This window comes from Nematolebias whitei, chromosome 21 (genome assembly GCF_014905685.2).
Source record: "Nematolebias whitei isolate Nwh7 chromosome 21, NemWhi1, whole genome shotgun sequence".
Lineage (NCBI taxonomy): Eukaryota > Metazoa > Chordata > Actinopteri > Cyprinodontiformes > Rivulidae > Nematolebias > Nematolebias whitei.
In genome coordinates this window covers 1389292-1408531 of record NC_056518.1, presented here as the reverse complement: position 1 = coordinate 1408531, position 19240 = coordinate 1389292, and the positions used below count along the sequence as shown (strand labels likewise).

At 46.4% G+C, this 19240-nt stretch overlaps 1 protein-coding gene and 1 pseudogene across 1 annotated transcript in view; both read right to left on the bottom strand.

The window, feature by feature from the left end:
- The window catches only part of atrn (attractin), a 280476-nt gene that overhangs the window by 70660 nt on the left and 190576 nt on the right, over positions 1-19240 (bottom strand). The window contains exons 28-30 of the mRNA XM_037695258.1: positions 16332-16410; positions 7385-7394; positions 2169-2181 (exon numbers count right to left, since the gene is read on the bottom strand). Of these exons, the coding sequence (XP_037551186.1) occupies positions 2169-2181; positions 7385-7394; positions 16332-16410 (102 nt within the window). The remainder of the gene's footprint in view (positions 1-2168; positions 2182-7384; positions 7395-16331; positions 16411-19240) is intronic.
- On the bottom strand, positions 14775-14894 carry LOC119427929 (annotated as a pseudogene).

The following is a 19240-nucleotide window of genomic DNA, read 5'->3' as shown; positions in this document are numbered from 1 at the left end:
GGGGGGGGGGGGGGGGGGGGGGGGACCCCTCCAACGATATCACTCTTGATTTAAAAGAGCTTGTGATGTTTTAGGCATAAAAGTGATGTTTTAGGCATAAAAGCTGGGTTTGGTCTTAAATCAGCTGAGCTGCCGTCAGCCTGAATTCTGAGAAATGACGGAGCGACAGAGAGGGCAGATAAAACACTCACTCTCTTAGCGGATGTTAAAGCCAGCAGCAGGGCTGTTTAAAGAGACAAGAATTTAAGTGGAACCTGATCCAAAGACTCAAATGGAGCTTTGATCAGGACCTGTAGGACCAGTATTAAATCCCATTGTGGAACAAGTGGGTGTGAAACAGGCCTGCGTCTCTGTACACCTTTTAGAAAACGCTTCATCAGCGGATGATTAAAACCTGTTCTGTCTCCAAAACCTTTCGTGGCAGGAAGAGATGGCTGCAGCGTACGTTTAAATCGTGGTGGACGCCAAATTTCTGTCCATCAGCTGCTGCAGAAAGGACAACATGCCACCTAATGGACATGAGGTGGCCTTTACACCCTTCTCTGTACACCAGCGCTGAAAAGCTGTCCGCTTTGATGTGTACAGCGCTGTGGTAGATGCAGCACGTGAAAACAGAATTGTGCGCACTACATCCTGTGGGTGACCCATCCTCTCTAAGCGGATCCGTTCAGCGGCCAGACCCAAAGGTGCTGGCCTATTTCTGGGTAACTCCTGGTCGCTCCTCCTGCCTGGAGGAGAGCGTCCTCCCTCCACGGCAGTTTCCACAGGCGCCCCGACAGCAGGCGTTGCAGGACTGGGAACCATGGTGCACTCACGTGTTCGGGGGCCACCAGGAGAGCTGTCAATCCCTCCTCCTGAACTCGGTTCAAGAACCGTAAAATCAGAGGAGGTGAAGAAAAACGCGTACAGAAACATTTTGGGCCATGGGCTGTGGGCAAACGCATCCACCCCCAGCGGTGGTTCGTCTCGTGGGCTCAGAGAAAACCATAATTGACACTGAGCGTTTTCTCGTGTCACAAACAGGCCCACAGCTGCTATTTCAATCTGTCAAAATGCTCCATCAGATGATGAATAAAGGTTGTTCTGTCTCCAACAACTTTGAGACAAGAAGAAAACATGGCTGCAGCATACGATAATCATGCTGACACCAGATTGCTGTCCATCGACTGCTGCAGAAAAGGACAGCATGTCGTACAGTGGACATGAAGTGGCCTCTACGCCTTTCTCTGTACCGCAGTGCTGAAAAAACTGACCACTTGATGTGAACAGCGCTGTGGTGGTTGCAGCAGGTGAATCCTGAATCGTACGCACTACATCTTGAGAGAGATCTATCCTCTAAAAAAGATCCGCATAGCGGCCAGACCACAGGTGCTGGCCTATTCTGATAAACTCCTGATCCTTCCTCCCGCCTGGAGGAGAGCGTCCTCCCTCCACGGCAGGTTCCACGAGCGCCCTGATAACAAGTGTCGTAGGCCTGGGAACCATGATGCGTTCACGCACTTGGGGCAGAGGAGCTGCCAGTCCCTCCTCCTAAGCTCGGTTTAGAAAACCGTGATACCAGAGGGAGAGAGAAAGGTAAAAAAGCATTACGACCACAGGCTGTGAGCAGGCACGTCCACCCCAGCGGTGGATCGTCCCGTGGCGCCACGATAATTATAGTTGACATTGAGCATTCTCTCGTGTTGCTACACGTCCACAGGCGCTGGCAGGATTTCTGCCGTGTCTGAGCCATAGCTCTGGGTGGAAGGTCCCAGGTCCCCGTGCCACAAAGGACTATCTTTGGACATCACATCCGCTCCTTGTTCGGAATACATGAGATGTACCCTACTTCAATGGAAAGCAGATTGGGTGTGCCCCACACAGCATCTGTCTCACAAAGTGGCACATGGGTTGAGCGCATACATCTCCTGCCAGTATGTATGCAACAGTCACTTGCTGTCTGTGTGAATCAAAAACCCAGATGATTCTGCAGTTCAAGGTCAGTGTTGAGTCACATTCAAAGAACCTGTGCGACACTCCAAAAACATTTAATTGAGCTGCTGTGTGGAGAACCACAGCGCCCCCACAGCTTGTTAAATGTGTGTGCCTCTGTGAAATCTGACATGTGTGACGTAGGTCTGTTGACGGAAAACAGCTGATATCACTCAACTGGTTCACGTGAGTTGCACTGCTGCCGCCTGTCTGTACAAACTGCTCAGCAGCAGCAGGTGTCCAGATAAACAGCATCCTCCCCCCTGCTCTGTGCGGCGGCTGCAGAGCGGCTCGGGCACATTAATGGAGTGTTGTTTCTCACAGTTCAAAAATTGACAAATCTAGAATAAATCTCATCTTTCCAGTTCGTTGGGACCAGGAAGTGATGAGAGAGGGACCTTGCGTTTTCCTCTCCTTCTGAGACTCTAGAAATTACATTTGAAACAGAATTTCCTGAACTTCTGCGAGAGGGGACGAGATATGTTCAGAAATGACAGAAAACGTCACAGAGTTCCTCCACACCGGGGTTTGAGCTGTACTGTAGCGTGAATCCCCGGATGAAAAACGGTTCGCCCATCCGTCTGGAGCGCGCGCTCATTGGCACTCGTTTATAAGTTATAAAGCGGGCATGCATTTATGCTGTGAAACTCACATGCATGCTGATGTGAGCTGGTGCGCGTTGAATGAGAAAGAAAACGCGCACCCCCGAGCATGCAAATCGTTGTGTGTTTGCTGATGCTGCGGGACGCAGCTCATGTGCTGTGCTCACGTTGTGTGCAGCTGATCCGTGTAAACGTTCGGGGAGCGGGTGCAGGTATGAGCCGACGTGCCCTGAAGAGTCGTGTGTGCGCGCCCTCATTCATGCGATGCCTTAAGCCAGGATTGCCGCGGGAGCGCGCGTTGACACTGGTGCGGTCAGGAAGCAGTGCGCGGCATCGGTGGGGCGAGATTACCACTGGGCTTGGTCTGCAGAACCACGTTCATTCTTGGCTGCGAATCACGTGAACTTTGAGTGATTCCATGAGCTGCAGTATTAATTCAGAAAACCTTCTACGAGGATGAAGGAGCGGAGCCGCTGTGAGGCTTGTGAAACTGCTGACGCCGCGGGAGCGCGCGTTTGACACCACTGCGATTAAAAACGCATGTTGCTCCTGCCGAGAGCGAGATACGTTACTGGGCTCGTACCGTGGTCTCACGTTAACGTTGACGTGAACGGCGGGCGCTGAGAGCTGCGTGCGCGCTTTCATGCCGCGGGAGCGCGTGTTGGCACCGCTGACAGTGAATGAAAACAACCTTAAAAGGCTCATTCGTGATGAGTGTGTGTGATGGGGCCGCTTGTCAGATAATCCATGCTGACAGCCTGGCTAAAAGACACTTCATCATAAAATGATGTTTATTTCACATCGTGTCATCAACACATCTCCAGCAAACCGACACCTGGTTATCCTCCCTTGAGCTCTGTTTGTTGTCCTAGAGGGCCCCCTGTTGGCGAAGTCCGGGAAAAAAAAAAAAAGAACTTCCGGATGCCGGGGACGTCTGACAGGAGGGGCTGGCGTAGCAGAGCTGGGGAGGCGTTGTGCAGCCGTGGAGCATCTTGAAATGATCTCTCGCTGATGAAAAGAGGACCTCCAACAAGCTCCTGCAGCTCTCCTGAGAGGAAGGTGGAGTGACGAGCCAGGAGAGCCTCTGGGACCTCGTCTCCGGCTGCGATGCGGGGCGGCAGACAGCAAAAGAGGCGCACCGGTTGGGGATGACGTCAGCTGCCCTGTAGACGGAGCGTACTGCAGGGGCCGATAGCGTCGTTAGCGAGCAGCCGCTACGAGAGCGGAGCAAGCCGAAGGTCAGAGGGGCCCACCGTCTCTTCCCGCCTCTGAAAGTGTACGCCAACAGCGTAACGTGTTGTTCGCTGCGGCCGTGAGGAACACATACTGGTGAGCTCAGTTGGAGAGCGGTGTCACCGTCTCAGTTACGCTAACCGGAGGCACGGGACGCTGGTCCACCTCGTCATCTTGCTCCAATGAAGCCTCCGTCAGGCTTGGCTCCAGGGGGCACTGAGGGACTTTCCGCTCGGTGAACCCCTGCTTTGGAGATGGGTGCGGACTGTGGAGACCGGCCCCCCCAATCTACCAGGAAAAATCGTCTGTGGCCTCGCCCGTAGGACGTCCTGTTAGGAAAACGAGGCCAGATGGATCAAGACGGTGAGCCGGAATGGAACCTAGTAAAAACAACCTTCCCGCCGGATCATCCGAACTGGCGGGAAAAGGCGTGGGACGTAAAAAAGGTCCCTTCATGTCAGCCGCCTCCTGGGTTACGCCGGGCAACCCCAGAGGGCGCCGTCGGCCGGGAGCGGTGTGATCGCCGATGCGAAACGAGGTGGGATGGGGTGAGCATTCACTCAGCCCCCCTCCACCGACACTACGCTCTCTAGGAGGGAATGAGCAGCGGGGGGCTGCAGCTGAGCGCCGCCTGTCACGGAGGAACCATCCGATTCGCTCCGAGGGTCGGCGATAAGAGGAAAATTACAAGATGGCGTTGTCCAGCGTGTAGCGACCTGTCACTGAGAAATATTCCTCGGCGCTTACCTTGAAACAAGACTGCTCGTCAGCTTCTCCTCGGGGAGGAGAACTCATCGGACGACTGGAGGTAGACTGCCGGGCCAAGCATTCTTAACAAAGGTTGGTCATCTACACAACTTTCCTTCTTCGTTCTTCTGACAGTGCTATTAGCTTGCTGAAGGAAAAATGGGAGCCGATTTCCCGCTCTTAACGTAATTTATACGGACCGGGTGGGGCCCACACAGCAGGTGGGCATGGACTAAATTTTTCAGTGCGATGCTTTGCATATCGGGATAAACCCACTAAGCGACAGCCTTAAAGGGCGAAGCCTATACGAAATAGAACAAGCTATATTCTGTGAAACGCCATCTGCTGGCTGGTTTTTGTACTACAACAAGAAATCTGCATGCAGACTGAGGGCAAGTTCTTGATGATGAACGGCAGATGCCCGCGGCTAAATACCCGGAGCATCTTATTTTTGTACAAAATTATGATTTATCTTATATTTAATAAGTGCAGCTTAGAGACAGGTGCGTTCTAAAGCCCAACAGTTATGGGTACTTCTGCTCTTGGTCTTTCTAGTTTGTAACCTCACTTAAAGGAAACTAAAATATGATCCTAAATGTATTTGGACTCTAAATATAAATGCACATTCATTCAACCGTTATTTATAAAGGTTAGTCTCACCGAGCCTCAAGGACTCATTTTCAAGAGAGATCTATTTTAAACAAAGAGCACAGATGAGGAACTCATAACAATAGACAATCATGTGAAATGAAAAGTAAATAGAAGAATGATATAAAAATTAAAGAAAAACCGCTACATTACAAAGAATGAAGTTAAAGTGAGTATATTACTAATGGCATATTTGCAAAAGAAATGACCAAAAAACTGAAAAGAGAAAACTGCTAAAACCAACTTTATTTTTTTGTTTGTATAACAAACAATAAAATTCAGTTTTGTGTTAGTTTTGGTCAAAGCTTGAACGAGCCACTGCAGAGGAACCAAACAGCCGCATGTGACCCATGACTCAAGTGATGACTGTCTTTAATGGTGATATAGGTGCAGAGTGTGTGAGAGTTTGTCTCTTCCAAAACTGGATGAAGGCACGAGGGAATTAATGGTGTGGCGCAGGGATTCAATATCGTTGGCATTCCATTTCTGGCACAATAACATCTGTGTTGGCATGATGGGATAGTCCTGACATCTACCAATCAACGTCCTCAATTTGGAATCCTGCCACATTTTCCTTTGACATCTCTGGCTCTCTGATGGGGTGTTGCAGCATCCCAGGTCCCCACAACTGGTTTGGGGAAAGGATACATTCTGTCCTGATGGGATGGTCATTCCAGCCAGCAAAAAACTTGGCCAAATCAGCCTTGGGAGGAAGGTGTACTGTCCAAACATCCCCTCACAGGTGCTCAATTCTCTGGTTTTGCATGCTTTTTCCACTAATAACTCTTCTGCAAGCTGTGCCTCTCACATCATTGCGGCAATATGGACATTTTCAAGTCCTTGATCAGCTCTCACCCTGAGGGTTTGATCACTGCTCATCTAACATGGTGAGCCTTTTCTGTAAAGCTGGTCTCTTTGATATGACTACTCGTGACTCAATAAGATTAAGCTCAAATATGCTGTGTACATGTGAAAACGTGAGTAGAGCTGTGGTGGCTTTATTTTTAAACTCTTCTGCCATGCTGAATAGTTAAATTTAGAGCTAGTCTGAGATCATTGAAGCGGTGTATCAGAATGGATTCAACTCGTCTGAAGACCCTTAAATATTCAAGAGCTCACTGGTGCACAGAACCAGTACAGTAGTCTCTCGCTACTTCACAATTCGTTTTTCGCGGATTCGCTCTATCACGGTTTTTGTTGTACAGCAGTCCAAAATATTGTGCATATACTGTATATATATATTTTTTTTACACACGATTGTGCACTGTACAGTAATATCACTGTACAGAACTCATGTGGATGTGAAAAAGTTGACAAAAAATTTTTGGACAGACGCCGCCATTTTATGGTTTTCTTTCATTCATCCCCCAGCTGTATTGTAATTACCACTCATATGGCCTACATTGCCCTTAATTCAATGCTGTAGTGCCTCCGGCCGACTGTTGTTTTCTGCCTAACAGTATTTTTGCAAGTTTAAAAAAAAAGAAAATTTAACTTTACAAACATAAGATTCAAAAGAACATATAAATCATGTCAGAACATGTCTCTTTAAAAAAACAGTGTTGTTCTACGTGACCCTCCTCTCCAGAACCCCTGAATAGACCTTACCAGGGAGGCTTAAGAGCGTGATCCCCCTGTAGATGGAACACACTCTACGATCCCCCTTTTTGAACAGGGGGACCACACCCCGGTCTGCCAATCCAGGGGAACTTCTCCCGATGTCCACGCAATATTGCAGAGTCGCGTAAGCCAACACAACCCTACAACATCCAGAGCCTTAAGGAACTCCAGGCGAATCTCATCCACCCCCGGGGCCCTGCCATTGAGGAGCTTTTTAACCACCTCGGTGACCTCAGCACCAGAGATTGGAGGGCCCGACCCAGACTCCCCAGGCTCCGCTTCCTCAGTGGAAGATGTGCCAGTGGGATTGAGGAGGTCTTCAAAGTATTCTGCCCACCGACCCACGACATCCCAAGTTGAGGTCAACAGCGCACCACTCCCACTATAAACGGTGTTGGTGGTGTACGCCTCTCCTCCCCCACCCCCGGAGACGCTGGATGGTGGACCAGAATTGTCTCGAAGCCGTGCAGAAGTCATTCTCCATGGCCTCTCCAAACTACTCCCATGCCCGAGTTTTTGCCTCATCGACCATCCGAGCCGCATGTCGCTTGGACTGCCGGTACCCATCAGCTGCTTCTGGGGTCCCACAGGCCAAAAAGGGCTGATAGGACTTCTTCAGCCTGACAGCATCCCTCAATGACGGTGTCCACCACCGGGTTCGAGGGTTGCCGCTGAGACAGGCACCGACAACCTTGCGGCAGCAGCTCTGGTAAGCCGTCTCGACAATAGAGGCACGGAACATGGCCCACTCGGACTTGATGTCCCCCACCTCCCCTGGAACATGTTCGAAGTTCTCCTGGAGGTGGGAGTTAAAACCCCGTCTCACAGGTGACTCTGCCCGATGTTCCCAGCAAACCCTCACAACACGTTTGGGTCTGCCAGGTCTGACCGGCATCCTCCCCCACCATCGGAGCCAACTCACCACCAGGTAGTGATCAGTGGACAGCTCCACCCCTCTCTTTACCCGAGTGTCCAAGACATGTGACCGCAGATCAGATGAGACTACGACAAAGTCGATCATTGAACTGCGACCTAGGGTGTCCTGGGGCCAAGAGCGCATATGGACACCCTTATGCTTGAACAAGGTGTTCATTATTGACAATCCATGACGAGCACAGAAGTCCAACAACAGAACACCACTCGGGTTCAGGTCAGGGGGCTTTTCTTCCCAACCACCCCCCTCCAGGTCTCACTGTCATTGCCCACGTGAGCATTGAAGTCCCCCAGCAGAACAAGGGAGTCCCCAGGATGTGCACTTTCCAGTACCCCCTTCAAGTACACAAAAAAGGGTGGATAATCTGAACTGCCGTTTGGTGCATAAGCACAAACGACAGTCAGAGCCCGTCCCCCCACACGTAGGCAGAGGGAGGCCACCCTCTCATTCACCGGGGTAAACCCCAACACACAGGCACCAAGATGGGCGGCAATAAGTATGCCCACTCCTGGCCAGCGCCTCTCACCAGGGGCAACTCCAGAGTGGAAGAGTGTCCAGCCCCTCTCAAGGAAACTGGTTCCAGAGCCAGAGCCATGCGTAGAGGTGAGTCCGACTATTTCTAGCCGGAACCTCTCAGCCTCACACACCAGCTCAGGCTCCTTCCCCACCAGTGAGGTGACATTTCACCTCCCAATAGATAGCTTCTGTAGCCGAGGATCAGACCGGCAGGGTCCCCGCCCTCGGCCACCACCCATCCCACATTGCACCCGACCCCTTTGGCCCCTCCCACAGTTGGTGAGCCCATGGAAAGGGGGACCCACATCTATTCTTCGGGCTGTGCCCGGCCAAGCTCCATGGGTAAAAGCCCGGCCACCAGGCGCTCGCCCGTGTGCCCCACCTCCAGGCCTGGCTCCAGAGTGGGGCCCCGGTTATCCACGTCCGGGCGAGGGAACATCAAGTCCATTTATTTTACTCATCATTGGGGTCTTCGATATAAATTATAAAACCAGTATGACTTATGCTCATTCTAAATTTGTCAAATGGCCTAAATCTCCTAAAGTGAAGGAGAATCATAAAAAAATAATAAACAAGATATATCCTGTAGCCACGTTTCTTGAAAAAGATTTACATTTAATGTTGATTTGTGTGTGTTTTGTAAATCAGAAGATGAATCCCTCAAGCATTTTTTTTTATGTCAATACAAAGTCTTTGGTCAGACCAGAAACTGGATAAATCTCAAACTTAACATTCCTTCTTTTGGTGCTGATGCCATTTTACTTTATGTGGATAACTAAAGCTCAGCTTTCTCAGATGCCATAAATATAGTTGTAATTATAGCAAAGTAACACATTCAAAGAGGAGAGATAATAAGCCCTCCTTCCTGTTTTATGAACAATTTTAAGTCATACTATTCTTCATTAAGTAGATTAAAAAACTGCAAAACTGCTAGAATCATCTCACAAACTTATTGTTTTAATTAAAACAAGAAGTTTCTAAAAAAAAACTGACGGGCTTGTCAGCAGGTAAGGGGCGTTTACCTTCGCAACAAATTGAGGTTGTCGATTGGTCAGTTGCTGACACGCCTTCTGGATTGATTGACAGGCTGCGACGTCAAGGATCCGATTGAACAAAAAAAAAAACACGAGAGCTGCAGCAGCCGTGCTGGGAAGAGGCGTGGCTGCCCAAATGCATCGGTCTCTCAGTGAAGCGCAGGGCTCCAAGTAAAGCTGTAGATCACCAGATTGTGCTTGTGCTCTCACTGCCCTGGGCCCCTTAGAGATTGTGGGCCCCTTAGAGATTGTGAGTCCCTGGGCACTTACCCAGTTGCCCATATGGTTAATCCGGCCTTGACCGGTACAGAGTTCGCAATACTGCAGACGCTGCACCAATCAATCTCACATTCCATTCTTCCATCACTTGTGAACAAAACCCCGAGATACTTGAACATCTCCACTTGAGGCAGAAACTCACCTTCGGCCAGAAGAAAGCAATCCACCTTTCTCCGGTTGAGGACAATGGCCTCAGATTTGGAGGTGCTGAATCATATTCCAACTGCTTCACACTTGGCTGCGAACCACTCCAGTGAGAGATGAAGATCACAGCATGATGATGCTAACACGACCACATCATCTGCAAAGAACAGAGATGGAATCCTGAGGCCACTGAACCGAAAACCCTCTGCCCCATGGCTGCAATGAGAAATTCTGTCCATAAAAGTTATGAACAGAATCTGTGACAACGGGCAGCCCTGGCGAAGTCCAACTCCCACCCTGAAGGGGTCTGACTTACTGCCGGCAATGCGAACCATAATCTCGCACCGCTTGTATAGAGACAGAACAGCCCGTAGCACTGAGCCCCCCATCCCATACTAACAGAGCACCCCCCACAGTATACAACGACGACACGATTGAATGCCTTCTCCAAGTCCACAAAACACATGTAGACTGAATGGGCAAACTCCCATGACCCTTCGAGGATCCTAGTGAGGGTAAAGAGTTGATCCAGTGTTCCATGGCCAGGACGGAACCCGCATTGTTCCTCCTGGATCTAAGGTTCGACCAACGATCAGACTCACTTCTCCAGTACACCTGAATAGATCTTACCAGGGAGGCTAAGGAGAGTGATGCCCCCTATAATTGATACACACCCTCCAATTCCTTTTTTTCAAGAGGGAAATCGCCAACCCAGTGTGCCAATCCAGTGGCAATGCCCCCGATGTCTACGCGACATTGCAAAGGTGCGTCAACCAAGACAGCCCCACAATATCCAGAGCCTTAAGGAAATCAGGGTGAATCTCATCCACTCCCAGAGCCCTGCTGCCTTGGAGCTTTTTAACTACCTCGGCAACCTCAGCCACGGTTATGGACGGACCAATCCCAAAATCCCCACTCAGTTTCCTCCATGAAAGATGTGCTGGTGGGATTGAGAAGATCCGAGAAGTATTACTTCTACCTCCTGACGACGTCACTAGTTGAGGACAACAGCACCCCACCTTCATTGAACACGGTGTTAGCCAAATGCTGCTTTCCCCTCCTCAGCCACCTGATGGTTTGCCAAAATCTCCTCGGAGCTGACTGAGAGTCTCTATCCAAGGCCTTGTCAAACTCCTCCCACATCCGAGCTTTTGCCTCAGCAACAGTCAAGGCTGTGGACCGCTTGGTCCTCTGGTACTCCTCAGCTGCCTCTGGAGTCCCACTGGCCAACAAGGCCCGATAGGACTCCTTCAGCTTGAGAGCCTCACTGACCCGGGGTGTCCACCACCGAGTTTGTAGATGGCCACCACAAGAAGCACAGACATCCTTGTGGCCACAACTCAAGGCAGCTACCTCAACAAGCAAGGTGCAGAACATGGCCCACTCAGATCCAATGTTCCCCACCTCAGCAGGGATGCGGTTAAAGCTCTCCCGGAAGTATGAGTTGAAGATCTCTCTGACGGGTTCTTCTGCCAGACGTTCCTAGCAAACCCTCACTACACATTTGGGTCTGCCAGGTCTATCCAGTATTTTCCCCTGCCATCTGATCCAACTCACTACCAGGTGGTGATCAGTTGACAGTTCAGCTCCTCTCTTCACACGAGTGTCCAAAACAAACGGCTGCAAATCAGATGACACAGCTATGAAGTTAATCAGCGATCTATGACCTAGGGCATCCTGGTGCTAAGTACACTTATGGACACCATTATGTTCAAACATGGTGTTCTTGATGGACAAACTATGACTAGCACAGAAGTTCAACAACAGAACACTGCTCGGGTTCAGATCAGAGAGGCTGTTCCTCCTAGTCATGGCCCTCCAGGCCACACTGTCATTACCCACGTGGGCACTGAAGTCCCCCAGCAAAATAAAGGAGTCCCCAGCTGGTGCACCTTCCAGCATCCCTGCCAGACTCCAAGAAGGCCAGACACTCTGAACTGATGTTTGGTGCATAGGCACAAACAACAGTCATAGTCCGTCCCCCCACCCGAAGGCGAAGGGAAGCCACCCTCTCATCTACTGAAGAAAACTCCAACACACAGGTACCAAGTTGGGGGGCTACAAGTAAACTCACTCCAGCTCTATGCCTCAACTCTAGAGCGGAATAATGTCCAGCCCATCTCAAGGAGATCGGTTCCAGAGCCCATGCTGTGCATCAAGATGAGCTCAACTATATCTAGTTGGTACCTCTCATCCTCACACATAAGCTTAGGCTCCTTCCCCACCACAGAGGTCATGCTCCATGTCCCAAGAGCCAGCTTTTGTAAGCCAGGGTCAGAGCGCCAAGGTCCCGCCTTCGGCCACTGCCCATGGCATCATGCACCTGACTTTTATGGCCCTTCCTGCAGGTGATGGGTCCAAAGGAAGGCAAACCCATACTGCTCCTTCAGGCTGAGCCAGACATGGGTAGAGACCCGGTCACCAGGCGCTCGCCGACAAGCCCCTCCCCAAGGCCTGGCTCCAGGGTGGGGCCCCGGTAACCCATGTCCGAGCAAGGGACACTGAGTTTCTTGTTTTTTTTCTGTCCATATAAGTCTTGTGAATCACTCTTTGTCTGGCCTGTCACATAGGACCAATCTACCTTGGAAGACCCTACATGGGGCAATTATAATTGCCCCCGACAACAGAGCTCCTAGGATCATTCAGGCGCGCAAACTCCTCCACCATGATAAGGTGGCAGGAAGTCAAGATCCATTATATACTGTTTCTGATTGTGTGAGCTTAAGGGGATGAGAAGACAGATGACTCACAAGTAACTTCAACTAGTTAGAAGGTAAGCACGAGGAGTGGATCAGAAGCCCAGTTGTGCTTCTGATGGCACAATAACAAATAATGTATTTTTTAGTTAAGTAAATTATATTAATTTTGCTTAAGTTATACTTTCCCTTAGTAATATACAGTTTCTGACATGCAGGGGATTGATGTCCTGTTTGTTTTTTCTCATATCAGCAATGATGAAAAGATTTTGGTTCCCAGAGATTCATGGTAGCAGTAGTGTAAAGCCAAAGCAAACAATTTTTGTGCACTGATACACCCTTTGGCCTCTAAAAACAGTAATAAATATGTCACCAGGGGTTAAGTGCAACCTATGTATGAATAGCACATTAGCTCTTGCCTAGCTGAGAAACTATAAGTGTTATGGGCAGCTGTGGCTGAGTGGTTAGAGCAGTCGTCCTCCAATACGAGAGTTGGGTGTCCACCAGCATCCACATGCCAAAGTGTCCCTGGGCAAGACACTGAACCCCTCATTGCCTCTGATGTGTGTCCCATCGGAGTATGAATGTGATCTAAAAGCACTGATTGTCTTTGTATAGATATCGTGGAGTGCTGTATGAATGGGTAAATGAGGCACAGATTGTAGTGTAAAGCACTTAGAGTATCTTGATAAGATAGAAAGGCGCTATATAAGTACAGTCCATTTATATGTCCTGATGCATGCTCAATAATCCAGGTAGATAAATCTAACAAGGTTAAGTCAAGGTTAACTTCTTCAGTAAGACTGAAGAAGTCTTTTGGATAAAAGATGAAACGTTTCAACAAAGAAGAATCCATCCAGAGGACCCGACTCAACCTAGTTAGATATAAGCGTTACACATTTTACAGTTTTAGCTTTTTAACACAGGGATGTTACCTAGTTCTGTATTCCATTTACTTTGCATTGTCTAGATCAACATATTTAAAACAAACACTCATTTTAAAATGTTTTTCCTAATAAAATTATACGATAAGTGCTTTGGTCATTAACACAAAAAGGGTTAAATCTTGTCATCTGGACATGTTCATTTAAGTGAGTTTTGGTCTTTGTTTAACTTTTAGTTTAAACTTGGCTTTTAAAAAGCTCTTCACAGTTCCAACTGGATGTTTAAGACTACGTTTTTATTTTACTTTGAATTTACCTGTTGACACATTTTGTGTCCTGTTACACCCCTAATAGCTCCCATTTTCCACTGCACAGGAGCTCTAAGTGGGCTGAATAAGAAAATAAGTTGATGCAAATGTGGGCTGCTGTACCTCTGATGCAAGTATGGTGCAACATGGAGAAATCAAAGATGAATGTAAGCATAAAGCCAAGCGGGACAGTGCTGAAAAGATCAGAACAGTCTTGGGAAGCAAACGGTTGCAATAAAGACAGCTGACAGCATGAAAAAAACGTCACTGACTTTTTTTAATCATTTGTCTTGACACACTGCACATGCATGCACCATCACAGGTGTTCTAAGCTACTGTAGAGTTTCACAGCAAAATTCCTAAAAAGGTTTTCTCACATTTAGCACACATCACAAATTTGTTGTCTTTAATCTCTTCAATTATAATGATTCATTTTACAGCACTGCATGGAGATGAGGCGGGTATGATAAGAATCTGAAAAGACCAAGTACTTTTGTATGCAGTTAGGAGCAGTAGAACAGTTTCCATAAAATAAAAAAGCAATAAATGTGGAAATGGAGTCCATGTAAAACTGAACTTGACATTTGTGATGTTATGCAGCCTAGTAATATATTTAAAAAAGCCTTTTGTCCTGTGTTGTCACAGATAAATATGGATGCCTAACTGGCAGAAACGGCTTGTTGTGACCTGTGGTGGGGTTCATTAGTGATGAGGCACTAGGACTTAAATAATCAGATTCAAATGCACCTTTTAAAAACACAAGACACCGTTAAGACACATATCGCCACATATTTAAGCGAAGAGCAGCAGAGCGCTACTTTAGTGCTGGCAGCTGTCAACATTTGTATTGCTTGTAGTTTGGAGTCTGAGCTGAGCTGCTACAATCTCCTCTCCCCATACACCCTGGACAGGTCTCCAGTCAATCACGGAAACACATGGAGACAAACGAGACAAAAAAACATTTGCTCTCTCGCTCTCACCTAGGATTTAACATGCATGTTTTTGGTCTGTGTGAAGAAACCGGAGAACCCGGAGAAAACTCAAGCATGCACGGAGAGAACATGCAAACTCCACCCAGAAAGGCTCCTGGCCGAGATTTGATCCAGCGACCTACCTTCTCGAGGAGATGTGACAGCTCTACCAATTGAGCCACCTTAAAGCTTACAGCACCTGGTATGCCCAGGTGGTCTCCCAACCAAGTACTAACCAGGCCAGACCCTGCTTAGCTTCCAAGCTCAGACGAAATCGGACATGTTTCAGTGTGGTATGGATGTAAAACACACACACACACACACATACATGTGGGTGCACACTAGGGGATTAATGACTACATATTTTTTAAAGTCAACTTTAACATGTTAGAAGTCAAGTCAATGTCGACTAGTCGATGATGTCATAGGAACTCTAGACGCCGTATCATATTCGCAAAAAAAAGCAAATAAACTTCAATTATTATTTACAAATAAAAAAGAACAAAACATTGGACATACTGCAAATAAGTCACAGGAAAACCAAAACTATTATTAAGCTGCAAAAGTGAAAGAAATGTGCGGCACGTAAAAAACAAGGCTAAGAACAGTGGAGCGGGCGGAGGTGGATTCCACCACCACCCGGTCAGCCGTGTGCGTCCGCTGACGCAATCAAAAGCCCGACACCAACCCACCTGCCCATCCAGCACATTATTTGGGCTCGGGCCGGGTGCAGCCATGTTAGAAATGACAGCTCTACCACCCGCTGTTTTTAGTTTTATTTTATTTAATCCACCACGTGGATTGAGTGGAATAGGGCTGGGAACAACGGGGGCGGTGGTGACTGCGACTAGTCGACGTGAAATATAAAAACTTGCGAGATGCATTAGACCAGTCCTTCTCAAATGGTGGGGCGCACCCCCCTGGGGGGGCCCGGAGCAATGTCGGGGGGGGCGCATGTGACCCGGGGAAAATTTTGTGGCAGGGATTAGGTTTTTTGTTTTTTTGTACCATTCTCATTGTGTCAGGGTGCGTTCAGTAAAATATGACAACTCTCAGACTCACTAATTATAAAGTTATGAACAATTATGTCTGTCTTGTTGTTTGGGGAGCCGTGATTGAACCGTGTCGCTGTGACACCTCCTCAGCTGGTGACGCTCTGGACACTTGTCACCCACAGCACGCATGCGACAGAGAATAAAGTCAAAGCAAGAGCGTTACCTGCCCCTCTTCCTCTTTTACTTTAACATTTTTTTAGTTTTATCGATTGTCAGAGCACTTTTTTTATTTGTTGTAACAACAGACTCTATTCTTTGCTAACAAAATATATTTTGTCATTAGTCGATTCAACCCCTAGTGCATGTGTTTGTGAGTGTGTGTGATATATAGAGAAATAGCTGAATGTTGTAATTTGTACATTATAACTAATGTAAAAATGTAAGCGCACTGCAAGGTTTTGTTTTCATTTTAAGCCGAGGTGGTTGTGAGGAGGATGGAATGGAAGAACCGGACTTTGTGGGCATTTATGTGTTGTACAGCTGACTGGCTGAGATCAAACTGGTTGGTTGGTTTGTAAGCATTTCTTTGTAAGTATGTATGCACAATTCAAATTATATTCAATACATTTTCTGTTCAATATTTTTATAATGCATTGAAAAGAAGAATTGAACAATATCAAAAACAAATGTATTTGTGGTTGTACCAGCTAAAAATCACCATGTGTTGTAAGCATAAGTTTTGATATTACTTCTCGTCGCCGCGACGCCCAACAGCTCTGTTTGATCTTCCAAACCACGGCAGCCACCAGCAGGAGGGACAGGAAGCAACTGTGGACAGACAGCAAAAGAGACGGATGAATGAAAAGTAAGATAAAAGACTTGAGATGAACAGAAGAGACAAAAACTGGGGCTTGGGAGCACATGTTGAGTTTAGTTTCTCCCACGCGTTATTTAAAAAATTAAAGTTAAATCTTGATTTTAGTATTAAAATTAAGAATATTCAGGAGTTTATAACTAAACCAATCAACTGAAAATTGAGATTCTACAATATTGTAGTATTTAATAAGCTACAGGTTTAAATCCATTTTATAATGTGTCTTTTTCTTCCAGATGATTAAAGCTGCACAGTCATTTAAACATAGTACATTCAGCTATTACTAATAAACTAAGGCCACATTCTGAAGAATATAAGCATAAAACACAATTCATTTGAAAAAAAAAAAAGTAAAAAAAACCCAGCTTTGGTAATTGGCTGACTCAACGATTGTAACCGTTTGAAATGAGAATTATAGAAATTATCAGTCAGTGTGATGACACATGCTGTTTATAAAACAGCAGAGGAGACAGAAAACAACCTTATGGAGATGACATTGTATATTGTATAAATACACATATACATACATGCATATATATACAGATATACATACATGCATATATACAGGTCCTTCTAAAAAAATTAGCATATTGTGATAAAGGTCATTATTTTCCATAATGTAATGATAAAAATGAAACTTTCATATATTTCCGATTCATTGCACACCAACTGAAATATTTCAGGTCTTTAATTGTTTTAATACTGATGATTATGGCATACAGCTCATGAAAACCCAAAATGCTTGTCCCAAAAAATGAGCATACCATGAAAAGTTTCTCTAAACAAGCTATTAAGCTAACCATCTGAATCAACGACATAACTCTAAACACCTGCAAAAGATTCCTGAGGCTTTTAAAAACTCTCAGTCTTGTTCATTACTCAAAACCACAATCATGGGTAAGACTGCCGACCTGACTGCTGTCCAGAAGGACATCATTGACACCCTCAAGCAAGAGGGTAAGACACAGAAAGAAATTGCTGAACCAATAGTCTGTTCCCAGAGTGCTGTATCAAGGCACCTCAGTGGGAAGTCTGTGGGAAGGGAAAAGTGTGGCAGAAAACGCTGCACAACGAGAAGAGGTGACCGGACCCTGAGGAGGATTGTGGAGAAGGGCCCATTCCAGACCTTGGGGGACCTGCGGAAGCAGTGGACTGAGTCTGGAGTAGAAACATCCAGAGCCACCGTGCACAGGCGTGTGCAGGAAATGGGCTACAGGTGCTGCATTCCCCAGGTCAAGCCACTTTTGAACCAGAAACAGCGTCAGAAGCGCCTGACCTGGGCTACAGAGAAGCAGCACTGGACTGTTGCTCAGTGGTCCAAAGTACTTTTTTCGGATGAAAGCAAATTTTGCATGTCATTCAGAAATCAAGGTGCCAGAGTCTGGAGGAAGACTGGGGAGAAGGAAATGCCAAAATACCAGAAGTCCAGTGTGAAGCACCCACAGTTAGTGATGGTCTGGGGTGCCATGTCAGCTGCTGGTGTTGGTCCACTGTGTTTTATCAAGCGCAGGGTCAATGCAGCTAGCTATGAGGAGATTTTGGAGCACTTCATGCTTCCATCTGCTGAAAAGCTTTATGGAGATGAAGATTTCATTTTTCAGCACGACCTGGCACCTGCTCACAGTGCCAAAACCACTGGTAAATGGTTTACTGACCATGGTATTACTGTGCTCAATTGGCCTGCCAACTCTCCTGACCTGAACCCCATAGAGAACCTGTGGGATATTGTGAAGAGAAAGTTGAGAGAACAAGACCCAACACTCTGGATGAGCTTAAGGCCGCTATCGAAGCATCCTGGGCCTCCATAACACCTCAGCAGTGCCACAGGCTGATTGCCTCCATGCCACGCCGCATTGAAGCAGTCATTCATGCAAAAGGATTCCCAACCAAGTATTGAGTGCATAACTGAACATGATTATTTGAAGGTTGATGTTTTTTGTATTAAAAACACTTGTCTTTCATTGGTGGGATGAAATATGCTAATTTTTTGGGACAGGCATTTTGTGTTTTCATGAGCTGTATGCCATAATCATCAGTATTAAAACAATTAAAGACCTGAAATATTTCAGTTGGTGTGCAATGAATCTGAAATATATGAAAGTTTCATTTTTATCATTACATTATGGAAAATAAGGACCTTTATCACAATATGCTAATTTTTTGAGAAGGACCTGTGTATATACACATATATATATATATAGATACACATATACGCATATATACACATATACGCATATATACACATATACGCATATATACACACATATATATATACACATATACGCATATATACACATATATGCAAATACGTATATATATATATATATATATATACACACAGACATATATGCATATACATATATATATATATATATATATATATATACACACACACATATATGCATATACATATATATATATATATATATATATATATACACATGATGTTCAATGTGGTGATGTTCAATGTTTTATGTTATGAGTGCTTAGTGTATATTTAGTTGATGTTTTTCTTAGTTCATATCTTAGATGTTATTACTGTTTTTCTTATACATTTTATTGTTGGATGTAACTGGGACCCTGTGTACATAATTTCGCTCCACCACATGTACCACATGAGGTGCGAATGACAATAAAGAAACTCTGACTCTGACTCTGACTGATACACACACAATATGCATATACATATATATATATATACACACACACATATATATGCATATAAATATATATATATACACACACATGCATATACATATATATATACACACACACACACATATA